General features: G+C 40.4%; 1 protein-coding gene across 7 annotated transcripts in view; it reads right to left on the bottom strand.

The window, feature by feature from the left end:
• Window positions 1–10,610, bottom strand: part of DCLK1 (doublecortin like kinase 1) — a 247,369-nt gene extending 236,759 nt beyond the window's left edge. For all 7 annotated transcript variants that reach the window (XM_054187925.1, XM_054187926.1, XM_054187928.1 and 4 more), the window contains exon 1: window positions 10,235–10,610. In XM_054187925.1, coding sequence (XP_054043900.1) covers window positions 10,235–10,610 — 376 coding nt within the window. The remainder of the gene's footprint in view (window positions 1–10,234) is intronic.
• Window positions 10,611–21,181: the final 10,571 nt, after the last annotated feature.

Below are 21,181 nucleotides of genomic sequence, written 5' to 3' on the forward strand. Positions count from 1 at the left end.
TATCATTCTTGATCTACAGTGCACATGAAGTATTGATCTTCCCTTCTCAGATGCTACAGGCTTTCAAATACCTTTTAAAGATCAGTCGTCAGCTAACCATTCAGAAAACGCTGCTACAAAATCCTTGAAAGCAGCAGTTTTCTCTTCAGAAAACACCATCTGCAGTGGGGATCGCTGTTGTCAGTAAGTAGTGTTCATATCTAATCAGCTGCCCAGCCCCAGTGCATTATCACAGTAGTCCCCCAGCCTTCATGCTTAAATGGCCTGCCTTTATCAAACAGCAGGCCCCAGACGTTTCATATTATTTCCTCTGAAGTGTTATCAAAAAACATAGGTTACAAATAACTTTCTATAAAAGGTGGATGTAAGTGTCATTGGAGATTTGTTAAGATTTGATTATTTAAAGCTTTAAGTAGCATAAACCCAGGATACATATAGGCAAGAAATCTCACCGTATTATTCTACTGACTCAATAAATAATATGTGGGGAGGAAAGGAAGGCAAAGAGTAATACTACAGAGTCCTCACGACAAATTTACAATACTTTAAAGAAAAAAGATTTATTATAGCTTGTATTTCTATTGGAACATTATCTACAATAAAATATTTTTGCAATTACCACACCCACACGACTTCTGGGGAACTATAACATAACCAGAAAACACAAGCACGTCCCTGTTCAGTAACACCTCAATCCAGTCCAGCTGCAGGATGCTGCAAAAGGGGGACATGCTTGGGTGCTCCCAACCTCTCCCTTGAGCTTGAGTGAGTGACTGCACTGCCAGTTGCATCGGGTGCATTGGATCAGCTCGTTGATCTGACTGAACATAAAAAAAGACAATACTAATTTTGCAACAAGAAGCTGATCCAGTTCACCCTCTGGCTGCAAAAAAAATCCCAAAGAAAACAATATTAGATCCGGCAAGACCACACCTTCTGGCAGCCTGCAATTAAATTCTGTTACAAATAATGCAAAATCCTATCCTGAACAATACCACAACATCTGAGATTTTTTAATTCTTCTGGGTTCAGTAGTTCAGTGTATGCGAACAGCACAGAGGCATTCATGTTAGCAGTTTAGCCCAAGGTACTAAAATAAAAACAGAACAAAACTCAGGGATGTACCTCCTATGCCAAAAAGCACATTAGAACCAAAGATTTTCCTAATGATCCCTGCCCTAAGGAAAGAAGACTCGCAGTTCAATTATTAAAAAAAAAAAAAAAAAAAAAAAAGAAAGAAAAAGAAGTATTTAAATTCTACTTCTGGACACAAATTTTCGTTTCAGGGCACCCAACCCAATCCCACAGGCAATACAGCACACAAGGAATGCTGGTAGATACACAGAGTTACCACAGTTAGAAACGGGGAGGTGGGGAAATCCACTGGGAAATGGGGCCCCAGATGCAACAGAGGTTCAAGTCTGTTGGCGCAATGCTCCAAGGGTGAGACAGTAACACAATGTACAGTGATTATCAGACAAGGCAATGGAAAAGAAAGAAGTCAGAGCAACATGCACTGATGGATCACTGAGCAGAAAAAATAAACGCAATGACAGCATAAGATCATGCAAGAACGATAAAGATTTTTGGTGGGTTTTTTTGGTTTTTGTTTCATTTTTTTTAAGACTGTTTTTAAAGCAGAACAAAATGCAGCGTGGGAGATGAAGTAAGACATTCCAACGCTTACTAGCCATCATGTAAATTCAAGTTAATCCACGCTTTGCAGCAACAAGTAAAGCGTTAAGAAAACAGAATCATAGAATGGTTCAGGTTAGAAAGGACCTTAAAGATCATCTAGTTCTAACCCCCCTGCCATGAGCAGGGGGTTTAATAATTTAATAATGGAATAATAATTTAAGATGGACTATTCACACCAACCTTACAAAGGTAAACTCTTCCTTTTATCCACTGTATATATATTGGAGAAAGATACATATATGATAACATATATATATATATATATATGGTAACATCAGAACAGAAAGGCTTAGCTGCAGTAATGATCCAAGAGCGATCAAACAGTACATACTATCTTTTATCTGTGTCTCTGTCCAATATTTTAGCACAAGCTACCCGATTACAGAATGCAAGGGTCAGAATGCACCCACAGCACCACATCCATAAAATTAAAATTTTAAAAAGACATTAATAGTGTTTTGTAAGGGGAAAAAAAAAATAAAAAAGATCCTCCTATGGATAGAATTGCATTTAATACAATAAATGCCTGTTCCGTAAAATACTGCATAAGTCTCTTTTATAATTTTTTAAACAAAATTTATTCTTGCCTCCACTTGTGTTTGCTGTAACGCTAAAAATCCACCTGCAAACTTTTTTTGTTTTGGGGGTGTGTGTGTGTATAAAAATCAGAGTTTCAGGTTCAGTGCAATCAGAGAAATTGTTCTGTTTATTTGCATGAAATTTATTTAAAAACAAGTCTTTATATTAAAACTCACTTCTCAAAGGGTAGGTATATAAACAAACGGTCACATTATACCCAGAAGACTTACATTCAGTTTATTAAGAACTCTTTTGGTTCCCCTTGTTGAAAGGACAGCATTCCACATGATTTTAAATCAGCTATATTTAAAGGCCAGCTGGGTTCCTTGTAGCTTCTAACAGCATGTTAGCTCTTCATTACAGAACTAATTTTGGTGTAAATGACCATAAAAAAGACCAATACAATCACTGAAGTTATGGGATTGTTTTAACATCAGACTTTTTCCCTTTCTTCATTTCCAACAGTACTATATTACATGAATAAAATATTTGCACCAAGATTATTTTTTTTTCCACTTGAAGAGGCTCATATTTAACTCCACAATATCTTGGAGGCAGAGTATCCAAGGCCTTCTAAAATGAAATATCTTTAGTAAGAACTATCTTCTATACGAAAATAGAAATACAGACTTCTCTCCCATAATACTGTTATTTAAGACTGTTTATACTTCAATGAAGTGCTGGGGCTTATTAACCTTCAAGGATGTTAGCCAGGGACTGCAGTTCTCCTTCATGGTGGCCCTCAGGACCAGGCCTATAAGAACAAAAACTAAAAGGACAAGACCTCTATGTCCTAAAAGTATCTTATATCTGATCTTAAGATCAGTAAACCCTGTTTTATGGTGACATCCAGCAAATTTTAAGTACTCCAAGCACTAGAAACATCCAAACACAAGCTTAAATTTCCTGAACATGGGACCCACCCTGTCAGCTGCTAGAAATTTCAATGTCCAGTCTACTCCTTTAGCCCCTGTGGTGTTTGTATGCAGAGGAAATCTCAAAAGACAAGGACAAAAAGCCTTCACCTGGATTTTCACCCTCTCTTCCTTTTCACAGTCACATTAAAGAGAGAAGAATGCAAAGAAGTTTTGCACGGGGCTATAGTCCAATAAATCCACCTTCTGCCTTAACTATTGCTTCCTCACCAAAACTATTAGGTGATGACACAATTTTCTTTTTTTTTCCTTTTTATTTTCCTTAACCTTTGACTACAACTGCCTTGCAGACAACAGACTCGCCCCCATGACTTGTACCTGAGGGGAGACAGAAGCTGTGATCTGCGGACAGGCAACACCAGTAGCAAGTTGGTTTTCCCAGCTCCAAAGCACCAGGAAAATACACCTCTGGTGATAATCCCACTGAGCACCATCAGCTCTTACTCTGGGTCAGGCCTGGGCACAAATATAGCCCAGAAACATCGTCTTTGACTAACTGGCAGCTGGAGGAAGAAGGTAACAATCTTCAAGCACTGGATTTGTAAGGGAGCATGTGTGTTGAAGAATGAATCTTTGGAGATACTGGATTGAAGAAAAGCATAGAAGAGACAGCCCACTTAAAGTGTCTATTTGACTACAGCTCCCCAAGAGAGGAGAGCGAGCATTTCACAGTGCAGTCAGCTGTCACTAATGATATTTTGACTCTTGATTACACTATCAATAGCCATTAGAAAAAGAAAAGGGGGACACCCAGCTGTTTTTGGGATATCTGACATCTGGGAAAAGTCATTACTGCATCTTAGAAAGAATCCCTTTCCTGACAGCCCTCCTGCCTCCTCACAGGAAAAGTGCAAATAGAAAACACACACCACTTTAACCTTTAAAGAAAAATAAAAAGATACACAATGCCTGTTTGCCAGTTCTGAACCAGTAATCCTGCAATTTAAGCTGTGCAAGTGCTCAACACTTCAGGAAATTCCATGTGGAACAATTAAAATAAATCTTAGCATTGAGAAGCTAATCCGAAAGCTAATCATGTAGAAGGCCAGATCCCAAAACGCAGTTTATGCTTAAAAAAAAACCAAAACAAAACAAACAAAAACCTACTACCTGCAGTTACACACCTGTCGAATTTCAATGCAGCTGAACCACCACAGCCATGTAACACTGAAAGACAGATCTTATAGGTCATGACAGAATTTCATTATATGCATTGTGGATTAAAAATATAATTAAAAAAATAATATCTATGTACAAGGTGGCTGCTAAGGAGACATTGAATCACTGCCCATAAGTGATGGAGCTTTCCTGATGCAAGTTTTGATTCTCTCTTTGGCATATTGGTATTAACAGTTAGTTTGTTTCCTTCAGCTTGCCGATATTCTCACTACAAGAATGATCAAGGCATTATCTCTTAAAAATGCATTTGCATTGCTTTTCTCTGCTAAAGGCAGCTTGGCCTAAAATGGCTTCATAAAGACGGCCAGCTGGCCGTAGGTGAAAACCCTGGAGAAGGAATAAAGAACCTGTTTGAACCATGCAAGCAGAGAAGGAAAAACCAACCCTTCTTTGTGAGGCAACAGGACTGCCAAATTATTAAAAACAGCGTTGATTCCTCATAGGCGAGTATGTACGAAGAAAGGAAAGTTAATTTATGGGCCCACCAGAGACAGAGGAACTGTATTAATCGCACACTTTGGTGGTGAGGCACCGTGGTGAGGCTGCTCAGTGCAGCAGTCAGTCATTGCGGTCCTTTTCCCCAACATATGGGGCAATAAAAAAATTAAGAGAACAGGGAAGGGACTGGCACCCCCAGCACCCCGTGCAACAGGCACACTTGCCCTTCCTCACTTCCACCTCTTGGTTTTATACATGCAAAAAGGCAGAAGAGCAATCTCTCAGGGAAAAGGACAAAGATTTCTGACTATCACTCAGCACGCAGAGCAGACTGCAAAAGGAAGATGACCTGAATCAAATAAGTTACTACCTGATAGTTCCCAAACGCGTTAGTTAATAGAGCAATAACCTACTTAAACTACATTACTGCTGCCTTGTGTTTCTGCAGTGTCTGAAAAAAATGCAACACTGCAAAAGAAATGGAACATCTACGGGAAATAAATCTGACCTACCCATGTTCACTGAGCAATCCAATGCACAAGGAACTTTAAATCAGATCTCCTCAGACCTTTTAAAGGACTTCTTTTGCACATGATTCTTTCTGTTCAGCTCAGACTAAAAATTTTTTTTTTCCCTCATCAAAAGTCAGTGACTATCAAGATAAAGACATACTTCCTCTGTCTCTGCCCTCCCAAATTTCCAGTGTCTCACTACAAGCAAGATAGGCGTTATACATGCATAAAAAAAATAACTAGAAAGAACCTAGAATAATAAACCACGGGACCTTCCAAGAAGTTAAGGAAGACACAATGTGAATCAACTGGCTAATGGATGGATCTTCTCAAATTCATGAAATAAAATAATCAAAGAAACAGTGCCAGAACAACCCTCTACCATTTTATGCAAGAGGATTATTCAGCTGTTTGTTTATTAAACAATATAAGGATTGCAGGCATTTCTGCCACAGGATCCAGTCCAAGTTTCACTAACTTGGATAGCTCTGGATCAAGTCCATGGTAAATATCCAGTGTAAATTCAATCCCATAAACAAATGTCCACATAGATTCAGCTCTACAAACATTTAAACAGATACTTTACTATTATTATTTTGATAGCATATTACATATGCATATGAATCCTCCCAGCCCATCAGTTCCCAGCTGCTGAGGTAGGCATGGCTTAGAAGAAAGAGCATTACCTCCAGAGCACATCAGAGACCACATCAACCTGGCCACGACTTACATTCTGGCCTGGCTGGGCTTCCCACCAGCACCGCTGGAGTGGGTCGCAGAGTCAAGGAAGAAGCAAGGTAGAAGAGGGAAAAGCTGAGGTAAGAGGGATGAGGTGACAGTGGGATTACCGAGACCCACATACAAAAACAGTCAGGGACTGTCACAGCCCACTGCTCTGGCCTTTTGAACCCTCCAGTGGCAGGCAGCTTCTCTGCTACATCAAACGCAAACCACCTGCCTCCACTCACACAAGCCTTCCCACAGCCCTCACGTGGGCCATCATCTCCTCTGCCACTGCAGGGAGGTTCACATCTCCCAGGAGTTAGTAGCCAGTTACAGCCATTACCAGATTTTAAACGTGGCATATCTGTGGTCTTTCAAACTGCTCCTTCAATGAGGACTGCATCTCTGCAATAACTCCCGACAGACATTCATTTTTCTTTTCCAGATTATTCCTTAAAACTGTTTTTGCCATTATGCCTACATAAAATGTGCACGCACGCATACAAGTCTTTACAATAGTTTGGCAGTGCACCCAGTATCGACATGTGACGATGCTGTTTCCCAGTACTCTCTCAGCCTTGTGGTTTGGGGTTTTTGGTTTGTCTTTGACTGCCAGCTCTCTGCTGCAGGGTTCATCTTTTGTGGTAGGTATTGTGGAAACCTAAAACAATTGATTCTGGTACATACCCAAGACTCTGAGGTAATATTATAATAGAAATTAATGAGAAAGGGATGCAGTTCTGGCTGTGGATTGATTCTGTGGTCTTTGTTCCACATAGCAGGACCCCAGGAGTAAAAACTGTAAATAATACTCTTTGTTTCAGAGTTATCGTGCTCATTCCAATCTATTACTGTTCTTGTTACACTGTTCAATGGTCATTTTGGGGGTAAGACCCACCAGTCCACCCCTGCCTCAGCTTTAAAGATAGCACACTTTTGGAAAAGCAAAAGACATTTAGTCCTTTCCTGAGACTTTGTTTACAGCGAGACAATTTAGCCTTAAGAGCAACTTCATCTTTATTGTTTCTACATGCTTTGATTACATGCCGTACCTAGGGAATAAAGTCATGTCACATTTGGAAATAATTCTTTAAAGGCAAAAGGGTCCTGAACATCAGGTCTGACAAAAAGAAGGTAACCTGAATCCATTGCATTCTTGCCTTCATCTAAGGTGACAGGAGAAGTTACAGAGCATGCAAAACTTCTTACAGAAGTACATACCCCTTGCTATCAAATTCCAACAAATCTCACATGCCCCAAGTCTTAAAAAAAAGACCAAACAACAAAACCCAACAACCCTAGGGAAGTCATTAGTTTCAAATAAAGGGAAAATGTGTCCGTGCACCTCAAAATAACCTACAGCACCAGCATACAGCCATGCCAGCTCTGAATTGTATGCAAGACAGAAATAAATATTACTGAAGCAAAACAGTTCCTTTACAATCTTTCTCCTTTGGGACTATCTTTCATGCAGTTTTATGTATTTAGCTCTGGGATGAAAGACAGTGGCTGCTGTCTTGTTTCCCCCAGGAGCTACTTGCTTCTGTCTTCATGTATCATATGGGAAGGTAAGAGTACTGTAACTTCCTCACAGGCACAAAGGCAAAAAACCAACACCAAATCAAGGCTTTACACATTTACCTTATAAAACAATCACCAAAAAACAATACAAAAAAAAAACACAGAAAAAAAAGAAAAAAAATCATCTCAATTCAACACTGTCTCATTAAATGAATTCATACACTAAGGGAATAGTCTCACCATGAAGAAAGCAATGCTTCGAATTTCAATAGTTTGAGCATAAATGTCATTTGGCAAGGGGCAAAAAATCAAGTGATTTTCCAGCTATTTAAACACAAAGCACAGCTTCAAGCTAATTAATGCTGTAGCAGACTAGCCAAACTCTAATAAATTTGTGCAGTAAAGAGTGGACAGTGCTTACGTAAAAACCATCACTGAGCTAATAATATATGAACCTTTACTCTACAGTGAAGCTCTACGAGGGAAACAGAACAAAATAACCCACTTTGCAGTTTTATACAAATAGACAGAAGCCCGCTTTCAGGTGGAACAAGGATGTAGCTCTCTATTGGCACACAAAGACTGACTTCTGTAAAACCTACAGTGTTAATAGCACAAGAAAATAAGACTGTCCAACTTGAACTATACATAGGAAGGGAGGATGTATTCACTGAAGAGGAAAGGAATAAAGTTCCACAGATCTAAAAGAAATCCCAAAGACCTTCTTTAAAATAAACTTATGCTCTTGCACTGTCATTCATTTTGACTGACTGATTTATAACTGGTATTATTCTTCTCTAGGATGCCAAAATAAACCAATCTTATAGGCTGCTGAATTTATTTCTGCATTCAGCTCCTTCCTTCCAAAAGCTGGTTCTGACTGGCAGCAAAAGACTATGCAAATCAACATTAACACCAATGATACTTGCTTCTTGATGAGCATACCAATCAAATAAGCACAATTATTTATACCACTACTGAGTAGAAAATGCACAAACACTGCTTTTAAATAGATGTTGATTAATATTGGTCTTTCCTCCCAGAAATTGATTTTCTCCACCAATTAAATACTGTCCTCACAAATACAGTTCTAATTCTGGCCTGGAATTCATAACATTGATCTAAGACTAGTTTTCTTTCCATTTCACTAAACCTATGGTCCTAACCCCAAACTCTCTTACTTACATGAACAATCCCACCACTTCAATTTTCTTTTTGAGCATCTTAATCCTCCTTGCATTAAAAAGGAGAGTAAGAGACAGCATGATCAAGACTATCCTCTTCTCAAGACTTCTCCTTAAAAAGCTTTCCTCTGCTACAACACCTAAAGGAGACCACTCAATGGTGACTGAACACCTGCTACACAAAGATGTGCTCTTCTTTCAGGAACCTTATCTGACATTACCCTTTTCTTCTTCTCTTCCCACATTTGCTTTCTTCTGATCCTCTTATTACATCCTGATACTGCATGTTCTCTCACCTGACACTAAAAATGAAAATCATAAAGAAACTCCAGTCTCTGTTACAACTCTAAATTGGCTGTCCAGTGGCTTAGATCCATGCTTTGCAGGTTCACCCATGGCACATGGGGGACAGGGGCAGGATGGAAGCAACAATGAAACAATTGTTGCACCTTTATTTCCTTTGAGCACTGTCAAGCACCTGCATTTAAACTTTACAGATAAAAAAGAACCTCAGTTATGTCCATGTGCTTGTTTATGCTTTGAGACCTTATACATTCTGATGTTTTATACTAGGAGCTATTGCCTCCACACACAAAAAGAAACCCACTGCAAGCCAGAAGTACTTTATGTTGGAACAGCCACTTTGTCTATTTGTAAAACTTGCAAAAGGTATTATTAATATCCTAAGTCTAATATTCAAATTGATTAATGCTGACAGCTTCTTTTGCCAACTGAAGGAGTGAAAAATTCAGTGTCAATGAGCAAATTAGCAACTGGCATCTCCAATGTTTGACAGTGACCAAGACCTGTCAGTTCTGACCAAATCACTGGTAATGCTTTATACTGAGCCTTATTTAAAAACAACATAAGGATGCCAATGGACTAGAGAAGAGGAAATGGGAAATGCTACAGGGGAGAAAAGTTTATACTCCACCCCAGCTAAACCATGGCTACAACGTTACTCTTTTAACATGTTGCCTACATCTGTGCCACTCCATGGCAGGAGAGTGTTTTACTGAAGGTATATTTACTTGTAGGGAAGCTCTTCACTAGGTACAGACAGACTTAAAAAAAATAATAATAAAATCCATCAGAACTGAATTTCATGTAGGTTTCATCGGCACCATGGACCTTGTCAAGTTTAAGTGACTAAACTCTCATCGCCATTTTTAAATATGCAAGTTCAAAAGAAGGAGCAGATGCAATCTCCAAGATCTAGTACTATCAACACTAGGTTAACAGAAAGGGAAAAGTCAGACACTTTCAACAAGAGGGAAATAAGTAGCAAGGCTACAATATTTCATGACACAATTTAAGATATTCACAATTCCAGTTATACCATCAAAGATCCTTTCTTCATCAATAAGAACAACAATACCATTACCTGTTTGCAGAAGACTTAATAGATTAGACAAATACACACTGACTCAAACATAACTTTACACCTCCAAATCTTACTGCTGACCTTCCACTAGCTGGTCCAAGGAGGAAATCTTCTTGGAGCCATCAATCGTGTAGATTGTTCTCACTCCCTGGGGCAGATTCACATTGTCAGACAGAGTTCGGGTCAGATCAGCCAGGAGAGCTTCAAATGATCTAAACCGGTCGGGGGAGATGGCATATACAATCCCTTTGAAATACCGGTCTCCATTACGATAGAAACGAACTTTCTTGGCTTTTTTCTCAGAACTCAGGGTCTGTAGAGTACGGGTTCGGTAAAAGCTGCAGTGGGCACTGTGAGTAGGGCTGGGTAAGCCATTTACCCGGGACCCTCTGCCATATCGCTGCGCTTTATCACGCTCATCAAAATGCTCCAGCTCCATATCTCTCCCAAAGGACATCTTGAAGTTCAACCTAAGGGATGCACAAGAGAAAAGAAAAACTTGAAAAAACTTATGCATTTTAAGGGAGATCACTTTCAGTCTTCACGTTCTATACACGGTACTTACAGAGGACCACTGTCCAGGTTGAGAAAAATGTTTGAATGAAACCATGCTATGTTGACATGTTAATTTTAAAGCTAACTCTCTTGACATGCCATAAAACCGAGTTTATAAGTTAGGCTTTTATACACCATAGAAAAGCCACTCATGAAACCAACTGCTAGCAATGTGCAAACATTAAAAAGCGTTCATTCAAATTCAGTAAGAACTCTGAAAATGAGGTGACAAAGTTGAGCTACTGGAAAAAAAGAACAAACGCATCAACCTTCTACTTTTTCTCATGTTATATTCAGGTGCTATTTGAGTCCAGTCCACCCTCTAGACCGTTCGCCCCCACTAAACTGTTTCTTGCAACTGCGATCTCAAGAGGTGCCATTTCAGAAGGGCAACCAGTCGCCAACGAGTAAGCAACTAAGAATTTCTCAGACGAACAGATGGTGCAGGTTGGTGATGAGAATCGGGACTACCACTGCCAGTGTGTGGACTTAGTGGGTCACGCCCACTGTTCAAAAGTCTTTGCATGTTCCAACCACTGCTTTCCCTACAGCCTAAGCTTTGTAATAAATTACTTCTGCTGCCCTTGTGCATACTCTGAACGAAATGTCATGAAATAAAAGCCAGTATTAGAGGGAGACAGGAAAGTAGTATTTTTTTCAGTGAGCAAGCTACTGTAGTTCTTTACAAAATCTGCATGAAGTTTTATTAATATCCTAGGCCTAATATTCAAATTTATTAAGGCTGACAGCTTCTTTTGCCTACAAAACTATCACTGAAGTGATAAATTCAGTGTCAATGGGCAAATTACCGATTGGCGCCTCCCATGTTTGACAATGACAAAAACCCAGCAGCTCTGACTAAAATGATCCCAGTTGTTCAATATAGTTCACATAAATGGAACTTCAATATGTTCTGAAATGAAATCAAGGAGGTAGGTACTTCCATTCCTTTTTACAACCAGCACAAGACTAAATACTACAAATTGCACATTAATCTTCACAAATAAGAGAAACAAAAATACAAAAAAAAAATGAATGACTAAAAAGAATATTAGGTTCAAAACACATTTCTTTTAATTTAAGAGCCACCTAGATTTGCAGTTGTCTGCAGAACAGCAAAGCACGGTAAGTTTATTCATAGCACAGATACACAGACCTAATTTAGAAGTGGTCTCTCTCATTGATTTCCAATAAAAAGAAAAAAAATAGCAAGCACCAGCTTTGTTTCGACCACTCATAAACTGTGTGACCACTAGGAAAAAAAAAATATATTCAGACCAGTTGTAAACCAGAAGGGGGAAATAGAGAAAGACTTAAGGATGCTCTTTAGCTTACAGAAGTTTGTACTAAACCTATGATTATACAGCTGGACCCTGATGCCGCAAAGCTGTAGGGGATGTGCTCAGCAACTTCTGAGAGCTGTTCACGTGCTTGACTAGAAGAAGCACCTAAGGCCAACCACTGCAAGTGCGGGGCCTCGGCAGAAATTATTTACCCTGCTTTGGTTACAGCTCACACCTTATTTTGTTACACTGGCACACGATCCTGTGCTAATGTATATATGCAACATTTATATTTGTAAATAGTTTAAGGTACCTAACATATACATACACTGCAGTATATATGTGTGTGTATATATATATATACATAAAATAAAAAGACTAATCTACGTTTTCCTCCTCAATACGCACATACACCCCACTTCAGTGAAAATAACTAGAACATTTGCTGTGGCATTTCACTGACACTTCTCTATGGGTTAAATACAAAATATCACTCAGTGGCCACAGCTTAGGATCAAGACTATACCACCACCATTTCCACGTTAAAAATTATTCGTAAGTTATTTTACTTCAAATTTACTTTTAATTCCAATGAGAACCTGTTATTCAGATTTAAACAACCCCAGAACTCACAATTCAGAAACTGTATCTCAAAAGCAATGCCTGTGCCAAGAAAAATGGATTTTTCTTAGGTCTGCTGTTTCATTTGCTCAAACCATCTCAAAAACACACACACAAAAAAGGAAAAGCAAGTTTACATGAAGACATACTTTTTTTTAGAGTCTTTCAGCTTTAGCAATTTTGGATGGGGGGAGGAAGAAACGCGAGTCACTGCCCTTTCTTCCGCACACTTAGGCTTTAATCAATAATGGCTGTAATTCCCAATTACGCCCTTTAAAACCGAAATAGAGCTCCCCTTGAACACCAGTCCTGCTATTTGGAGAAAAGCGTGTTCAAACCACAAGGTCAGAGCAGACAAAGAAATCCTAAACAATTTGATCTGACCAGATGCCTCCGTGTGTATCAAGATAGATAGATAGATAGATAGCTATAGAAAAAGAAAAGGACACACCCCTGGAAAACCACCATGCCCAACACTTCACACCCTGTACCTCTGTTAAAGAATTATTTGTGATGCAGGTGTGGGTGCGCAATTACATAAAACAATCAGACATGCTGATAAAAAATAAAATGAACACATCATACAGCAGTGTGACCGGGAACCAGCCAACACCATTCGGAGACCGAGCAGCAGAATGACTACTCGGTCACTGCGGGGCGGGGGGGGTGGGACGCGGATACATGCGGCAGCAGCTCCAAGGGGCGGGGGGGGGAAGAGGGTTTATTCTGCTGGGGTTGGGGAAACGTGTCTGAAATACAACCAGCCCGCGGCAGGCGGCATCAACCGCCTCAGCCCCGCAGCGGTGACAAAACCGAGGTACGTTCGCCTCACGCCGGGCCGGGGATGACACCCGGCGGGTTGCCCCGGGGGCCAGCCAGCCGCCTCACGCCGGTAGCCCGCTGCAGGGGCCAGCGGCGGGTGCCCGCGTCGCCCGTGGCCGGCGGGGCCGGCGCTGCGGCGCAGGCCGCCGCCCCACACAATGGGCACAGGTGCACCGCGCCGCGGCTGAGCGCAGCGCTCAACGGCCGCGCCCCAACGGCCGCGCCTCAGAGCCCCACACACACACCCCGCCGCTTACCTGTTCTCCGCAGCCTGGCGAGCGGCACCTTCTCCCTCAGACCTGCCGGCGGGGCGCGGAGGGAAGGCGGAGACAGCTCAGAACGGGAAAGCGGCCAAAGAGCGGCAGCTTCCCCCCCCTCCCCCCCGGCAACCACCCGGTTTATAATCGCAGATAAGTTGCCGCAGAAAGCGGCTCCGCTGCCTTTGTTACGCCTCCCCTGGCTGGAGTGCGCTGTCGGGAAGCCCGGGCTGCAGCTGCTTCGCCTTTCTTCTGCTGCTGCCGCCGATGGCACTGATTTGCATTAGCCCGGCCCTCATTGAAATGCGGCTCTTCACACCAGCCTCTCCCTGGCGCTCTCTCCAGAGGGCGGCGCCGCCGCCGCCGTCTCCCCCCTCTCTTTCTCCCTTTGCGGGCCCTCGGCGCTGCGGGGCGATCGCCGGAGCCGCCCCCGGCAGCGGGCCCTGCCCCCGGGGCGAGGGGTGTGAGGGGAGCCCGCTGCCCGCCTGCGCCCCCCTGTCAGCCCCGGGCCGGGGGGCGCGGAGGGGAGGCCACGCTGGGACGCTCGGTTGGGCTCCCACTGGGCTCCCTCCCCCTGCGAGGCCCTGGCCCGGCGTCCAAAAAAAACGCCCTTAGAAGTACTTTTACCAAATGTGTCACTTGGCATTTCCATGAGGTTCATTCAGCTGGTCCCGCAGTACTGAGAGCCCACCCAGTCGCTGAAGCCCCGTGTGACAGGGATTGAGTGCTGAAGGTGGGATCAATGTGGAATGTAGGTACTAAAATTGGAGCCAGGCTTCCTCACACCGCTCGCTTTGTTACAGCTGACCTTGGAGGTGGCTAACTGCCATAGATGCTACAGTTTTTATGCTTAAATTTCCCAGAAGATGTAGTTGCCCAAAGGCATCTCAGGGTTCATCTGACAGACTTGCTTCTCTTATGCCTGAGCCCCTCAGGTCTTGGAGCACGTTTGCTAAGTCAACCTCCACACAAAAATTCAGTTATATCTTATGCTTTCTCCTCAAAGGTTTGGTTATTCTTCATTTTAATGTAAAAATCTCAGCGGTTAAAACATTCTTGAGGTGGAGGACCTGGTTTGCTGCCCTCTGCGCAACAAGGATTTCCACCCTCTTCTACTTGTCAGGTAAACAGCCCGCAGTCCAGGGGGACATGGAAGGGAAGAAAACAGTCTATCCCTTCTGTTGAAGCTGCTCCACTTTGTACTCTGAAAGAATTAAAAATGCATTAGATCAGAGAGAGGGAATTAATCTGTAACCTCGTGGTTATGGCCAGTTGGGAAGGACAAAAGATGTCTTTGTGTGTCTGTATTATGGACCATTTATGTGTTTTATATCCATAAAACCAGAAACAGTCAGTGGAGCAGGGACTTAAGCCCAGGGTGCCCTGTTCCCAGTGACAGACCTCTAATCAGAAGAGAGGCCCCTGCTTAATCTGTCTGAAGGCAAACGAAGCCTTCAGTCTACAAAAACTGTAAGAGGCTCAAAAGAAGAAGCGGATGGAGCACTCCCCGTCTTTTGTATTCCCCTAGAATATTCCACAGACAGGCTCTTAGGAGACAGGAGATTCCCTCAAGGAGAAAACTTAATTGATGCTGTGTCTTCATCATCTTGGAGGAGTTCTTTAATCACTAAAGTATTGCATAGAGCAGAGACAGAAGTCTTCTGGCTACGCTTGTTTCCTTAGTTTTTGAAAAACAAACGAGCACCTAAAACCTTCAGGAAAACCTCTACTCAAAGGAGTAATAGCATTAAGATACCTGAACTTCAAAGACATTCAGAATTCGATGTACAGCTCTACCCTTAGCCCACTCTTACCACTTAGCTTAGTTTTTGTAAGCTTAGTTTTGTGCCTTGTTCTAAGGCATTTGATTCTTCCCCTATAGTCAACGGGGTGCTGAAGTGCTTTAATAAAGGTTGTTCTTTTTCAGATGCAAGTTCCTAAAAACTGAGCACCTCCACATTGCGTATTTCACCAGCTATAATGCTTTCTATTTTTATTTTTTTTTAAATCTCTTGTTCTGTGTTAGGCATAACAGGTAATGGTAATATTGGCAATGTTGGTATACTTGACAGGAGAATGGAAACTAAAAGAATTCTGGTAATCTTGCATTAAAGTTCTATTCTTTAAATCACTTCTTTTGTAGGTCAACAATCAAATAAAATATTTATGACAATCAAAATTATAAGAAAAACCAGGAGATCACAAAGATTAGATATGGAAAAGACTATCATGGTCCTGACAAAGGATTGTTCTTCAGCATTCTTCAGTGCTGTTTTGTCCATTTTATTTTAAATGTCTCAGGTAATGGGGCTTCTACTTCCCAAAGGAGACATCTCTTCAAAGTTGAATTCCTCCAATTATAAGGAATTTTTTTCTGATGATCAGGTTAATGGAACTTTCTTATGTTTCAACTCATTATTTCAGCTATAGTGCCCTGTGTTCACGTACATAATTTATTTCTCCCATTGGTGTTTACATCTCTCTGACATGTATTATTTACATCTAGCCTAAGTGTGCAAAATATTTCACAGATGTTCAAGAAAGACCTTCACTCTGAATATGTTTAAAATAAAAGGTCAAAAGAATACAATATAAATCAATACTAGAGTATAAACTCAATAGAAAACTATATTTTAAAATGTGTTATTTTGTTCATTTACAGTTCTGTGTTTAACATCAAGACACAACACAATACCGTACAGTCTGTTCGCCTGTCATGTACGCTTGCTGTGCTTTTCTTTTTAAAGTTTTAAAGCACTTTAAAAGATGCTTTTCCTTTCTTTTTTTCATGTGTTTGTCCATAACTTAAATGAAAACAATGCAATTCTAAATGGAAACAAAGTTTGTGTACGTTGTTTTAACAGTTATGTAGTCACCCTGTTAAAAGAGAGCACTGTTTTGCTAACACAAAATTGTTTTTCCTTGTTGGACAGACTTTGGAATATTACGTGTTTCCTGAGCCCTCTCTGTAACACATCTTTATATACCACAATACAGTCACTTCTTAATCACACTTTGCATAAAGTAACTTGGACTCCATTATTGTTAATCAGTTTTTCAGATCTAACAGTATTTCAACAGTGCTTTTCTCAACATTTCTAATTTTTAAGCACCTTTGTTGAAAGTGTACAGAAGACTTGGATACAGTTATGTCACCACCCAACACTCCTATATCTGAAGGCTGTACCAATGCCTTGGAACATTGTTCTGGGAGCTTCTCTTTAGTTGGCTAACCGCTGTGACCCCTAAATCCTTTTCAGAGTCACTGCTTTCCAGGACACAGTCTCCAGTCTTCTAAACGTGACCTACATTCTTTGTTCCTGCTGAATGACCTTGCATTCAGCTGTCTCAAAAAACATGTTCAAATGATCCTGGCTTACTAAAGGATGTCAATTTCCCTACAGAAAAACTGGTTTTCCTTTGCATTATTTAGTGCTTTATGCATTTTATGTCATCTGCAAATTTTACCATTAATGCTGTTAAATATTCCTTCAGATCACTCATAAATTTATGTAGTAGCAGAGGACAGCATTTTCTAAAACGTGGGGCTCAATCCCCCAAGGCAGTGATGTCAAGGGTGTGTTTAGAGCTCATTCCACTTCATGTCAGAGAGGCACTCGGCTCTCAGGATGCCAAACCGGGCCAAGGGAACTGGTGTTAGCGCCATCGCATATGCCCGTTTCAGCAAACAGCCTGTGCCAGCTCCCAGCAGGGATCTGAGCAACTGGAGCCGCACCAGCCAGCTGGGCACTGCAGAGGCATGGGCTGGGGCGGCAGAGGCCTGGCACCGGGCACTAGAAACACAGAGAGGGGGGCAAAACTCGCTTCTGAAAGAGAACGGAACTCTATGAATTCCTCAAGACGTACCCAAGGGATAACGATTAGCTGTTTATAGTTACTTTTGGAGATCTGTCATTTAGACAGCTTCTAATTAATTATTATGTGTTACACTGATTTTTGAATAACGCTAATCACTTAATTAGATTGATGTACTGCTGTATGTCTGTTGCTTTACAGAAGCATATGTCAATGCAGTCACCTTTATCAATCATATTCGGCAATCTCACCCAGAAAGCTACCCAATTTGACATGCTCATTGGCACTAATTATGCAATCATTTTCTGTATTGATTACATCACATATCAGGCTTTCAGTTATTTTACCTGCTACTGATTCCAGCATCGCCAGAATCATATAATCAAGGTCATATATTTCATGTTGTCCAAAAGTAACAGTGGCTTTATCCAGGTTTTAATACTTCCTTAATATTCCTTAATTTCTCGAATAACAACATTAATTGCTCAGGCAGACCAGTAATAAATTCTTTTTAGAGTTAATCTACCCATGTCTTAAAAATTATTTGCATATTATTTTAAGCAAAACCATATGGCATTCATGACTGGGATGGGACTGCATTATGCAGAAATATTCGTTGAATACTTCTGTCTGTTCTGCATTGTTATTGACAATTTCAACTGTTTGCTTCTAATAGCAGACCTATGATTTTGAGAGGATTAATTTTGTTCACAATATATATTTTTTTGAATTCCTCTATGTCCTTAGTATTTCTGGCTGTAAAATTTTTCACTAATAATTTCTCATATGTCTGTTGTTGATATTTCACCTGTCTGGACTTACAATAATGAGTAAATAAAAAGTTTTTGCTATATTACCTGTCCTTCTATATTTTCCTTCAGTAAGGATATTTTTAACAAAAGAAAGTGTCCTCTCTAAATGCACAACTGGGTTTTTGAATGTGGTAAAATCATTCACAGGTAAAGGCTCTTTTTTATATCTTGTTTATTTGCTTATAACTGACTGTTTCAAGAAATGAATCCTTTTAAAAACATATTATGGACCAGGACTTAACTCTCTTTGCATACAGCAGATATAATTACATCTTAGTCATTGGATAAAGCATTCTCAAACTTATTTCTACATGCTTGTCCACTGGAAAGAGGTCCCATTGCAAAGTGAGCATGTTTTCTGTTGGAAAATTATGGTATTTCACTTTTTGATACTTTGTGGATATTTTAGTGATGTTATCAAAAGACCTCCAGCATGGTTTGTCGGAATTATGCCTCTTCTTTTTTTTTCTTTCGGATATTGTTGAGATGTTTCAGGTACTATTATTTCAGATATTATTAAGGGCATGTTTAAAGACCTGTTTGTCTGATTTGATTTGCTTGCCTGTATGGGTTAGCAAATTAAACCTAAAACCCTGTCATTTGGGATTATCAATTAGAAATGCACTGTCGGGGGGGCAGGCCAAATCCTACCTTGTGAAGCAACTCCATCCATCTCCAAAATATTCTCCAGCATCATGTAGTATAGCAAGATATATATCTGAGTTAAACTGTTATTATAATCTTTCTCCTTTCCAGGTTGCCAAGAAGCTAAATTAGAATAATTCTGAAGTGCAGGATCTGAATTTTTGCTGGTCCTTGGTTCAAACTAATTAAAATAAATTTATATTCTTTGCTGACTGCTAACCTCTGGCAGAATCATTTTAAATAATTTAGAATGTGTATGTTCACAATAACCTCAGCCCAGTCTCAGTAGTATTCACATGCTGTAAGCTGAGGATTTGGTGACCATCTTTTTCATTTTGAGAGAAAGCTGGAATGTTTTATGAATATAAATGCACAAATTGTACACAGATTTTTGAACGACCTAAGAACAGCACATGTGGTAGTTTCATTTACCAGTGTTTTAAAAATAACTTAGAGGGGCTAGAGTTGGGACACAATTTTTATAAACATTATTTTTCAACAGGCCCTGCTTCCCAAAGGAATGTAGAGGGTAAAATTCTGCACCAACTAGTGCCACTTTTGAAGTAGATCTCCAAATAATTTTTCTGCCGTGTGTGTCTTGTCAGGCAGAAGAGGGTTGGAACCTCACAGTAGCTGAGGCAGGATTTTGTGAGGAGAGGTAGGGACAGACCTTTGTTCATTCTCAGGAAAAAAATCAGCCAGTGTGTCCCAAATCACTAAAGGATATGTGAGGGCAGTAAATGGGAAACAGCAGCATAAATCTCAGGTCATTCAAAGAGGAGAATGAAGTGGGAAGACATTAGTGACCTGGGAGGTGTCTCAGATTTTTACTGTATAGTAGTTTTTTCACCTAGATGCCGCTTTTTGTGATGCACTGGCCATATGAGGTTGTCAAGCAGTGTCTGCTGGGTTCCACATCTCCTGTTAGAACCAGAATCAGAACCTTTGGGCAGCACATGTATTTTCTGAGTGAGGATTTGGATGCCATCCTCTCCTACAGTTCATTCGCAGTTTAGGGGTGTAAGGCACTGGCCGTTGCTTTAACTAGACTATCACTTCTTTCCTCATGCAGGTCATGTACTATGGAGGGATCCTGATCTACTGCTTATGCGGTCTGAAAAGGCTCCTTTACCGATGGTCCTTCCACTCGACCACCATATGGCTAAGCACACCAGCAGGTAGAATCGATTCCATGATATTCAATTAAAGATTCATCTACACTATGTCTGAAAGTCCAATTGTTATTATTTTAGACGTGATTCAACCTCCAAATTATCATGGTAATCTTAAAGATTTCAGCCTGACTATCTAACACCATTAGTGCATAAATAAATAGTAAGTATTGTTTTAAGGTCCTGAGCAGCAAATAATTTTATCTGCAAATTATTGAAAATACAAGGTCTAGAGAAGTGCACTTTAGTAACATCTTTGTTAATACTAATTCAGGTATGCTTAGCCACCATAAGGTTGTGCACTGCTGTAAGGTTCATCAGGCAAAAGACAAAATGATCATAGATATAAATCCTAAATATCTTATTGCTAAAGAAAAATGAAGTTAAATATACAGGCAGTAATAGTTTTATCTCTGATCAAGCAGACTGTTTTAATTAGCATTGATACTGTAAGAGTAGTTGTGGCTCTTGTGATAATATGGCTTAAGGTAAAATCAGATCAAAGTATGATATTCCCACAGTCATCACAGATTGTGTAAGGGACATAGAGGGAAAAGAATGAAAATTAGAGACTCTTTGAGATAAACTAAACAGCTAGTAAATGGAGAAGGCAAGTAAACATAACTGCCAGTCTTCTCCCCTTCCCCCAAAGAAAGAATTGAAATGCTTAAAACTGGACTCAGACTGTCGAAGCCTAAATACAAAACTGAAATCTGCCCAACACACTGCCCTTCTGGACAGTTCCAGGGACCTGCTAAATCTGCTAAACTAAAATTACCCCAAAATTCATTGAAAACTTGACCTTGAAAACTCCTCAGCCAGTCTAAATGACAATGATTTAGAATGATTCAAAATTAAATATCTTTAAGAGCTGCTATTTAGCATTACTCATTAGAAAAGGTAAGGCAAAAGCTCTGGGCTGGGGTAGATAGATGTTTTCTGTAATTTTAAACTCTGTGGATTGTCAGCTCAGTCCTTGGATAAGAAAAAGGGCCATTGTTATCTCTGCAGTAACTACGTTTTTGTAGGGAAACTAATGAGACCT

This window comes from Rissa tridactyla, chromosome 1 (assembly GCF_028500815.1).
Source record: "Rissa tridactyla isolate bRisTri1 chromosome 1, bRisTri1.patW.cur.20221130, whole genome shotgun sequence".
Classification (NCBI taxonomy): domain Eukaryota; kingdom Metazoa; phylum Chordata; class Aves; order Charadriiformes; family Laridae; genus Rissa; species Rissa tridactyla.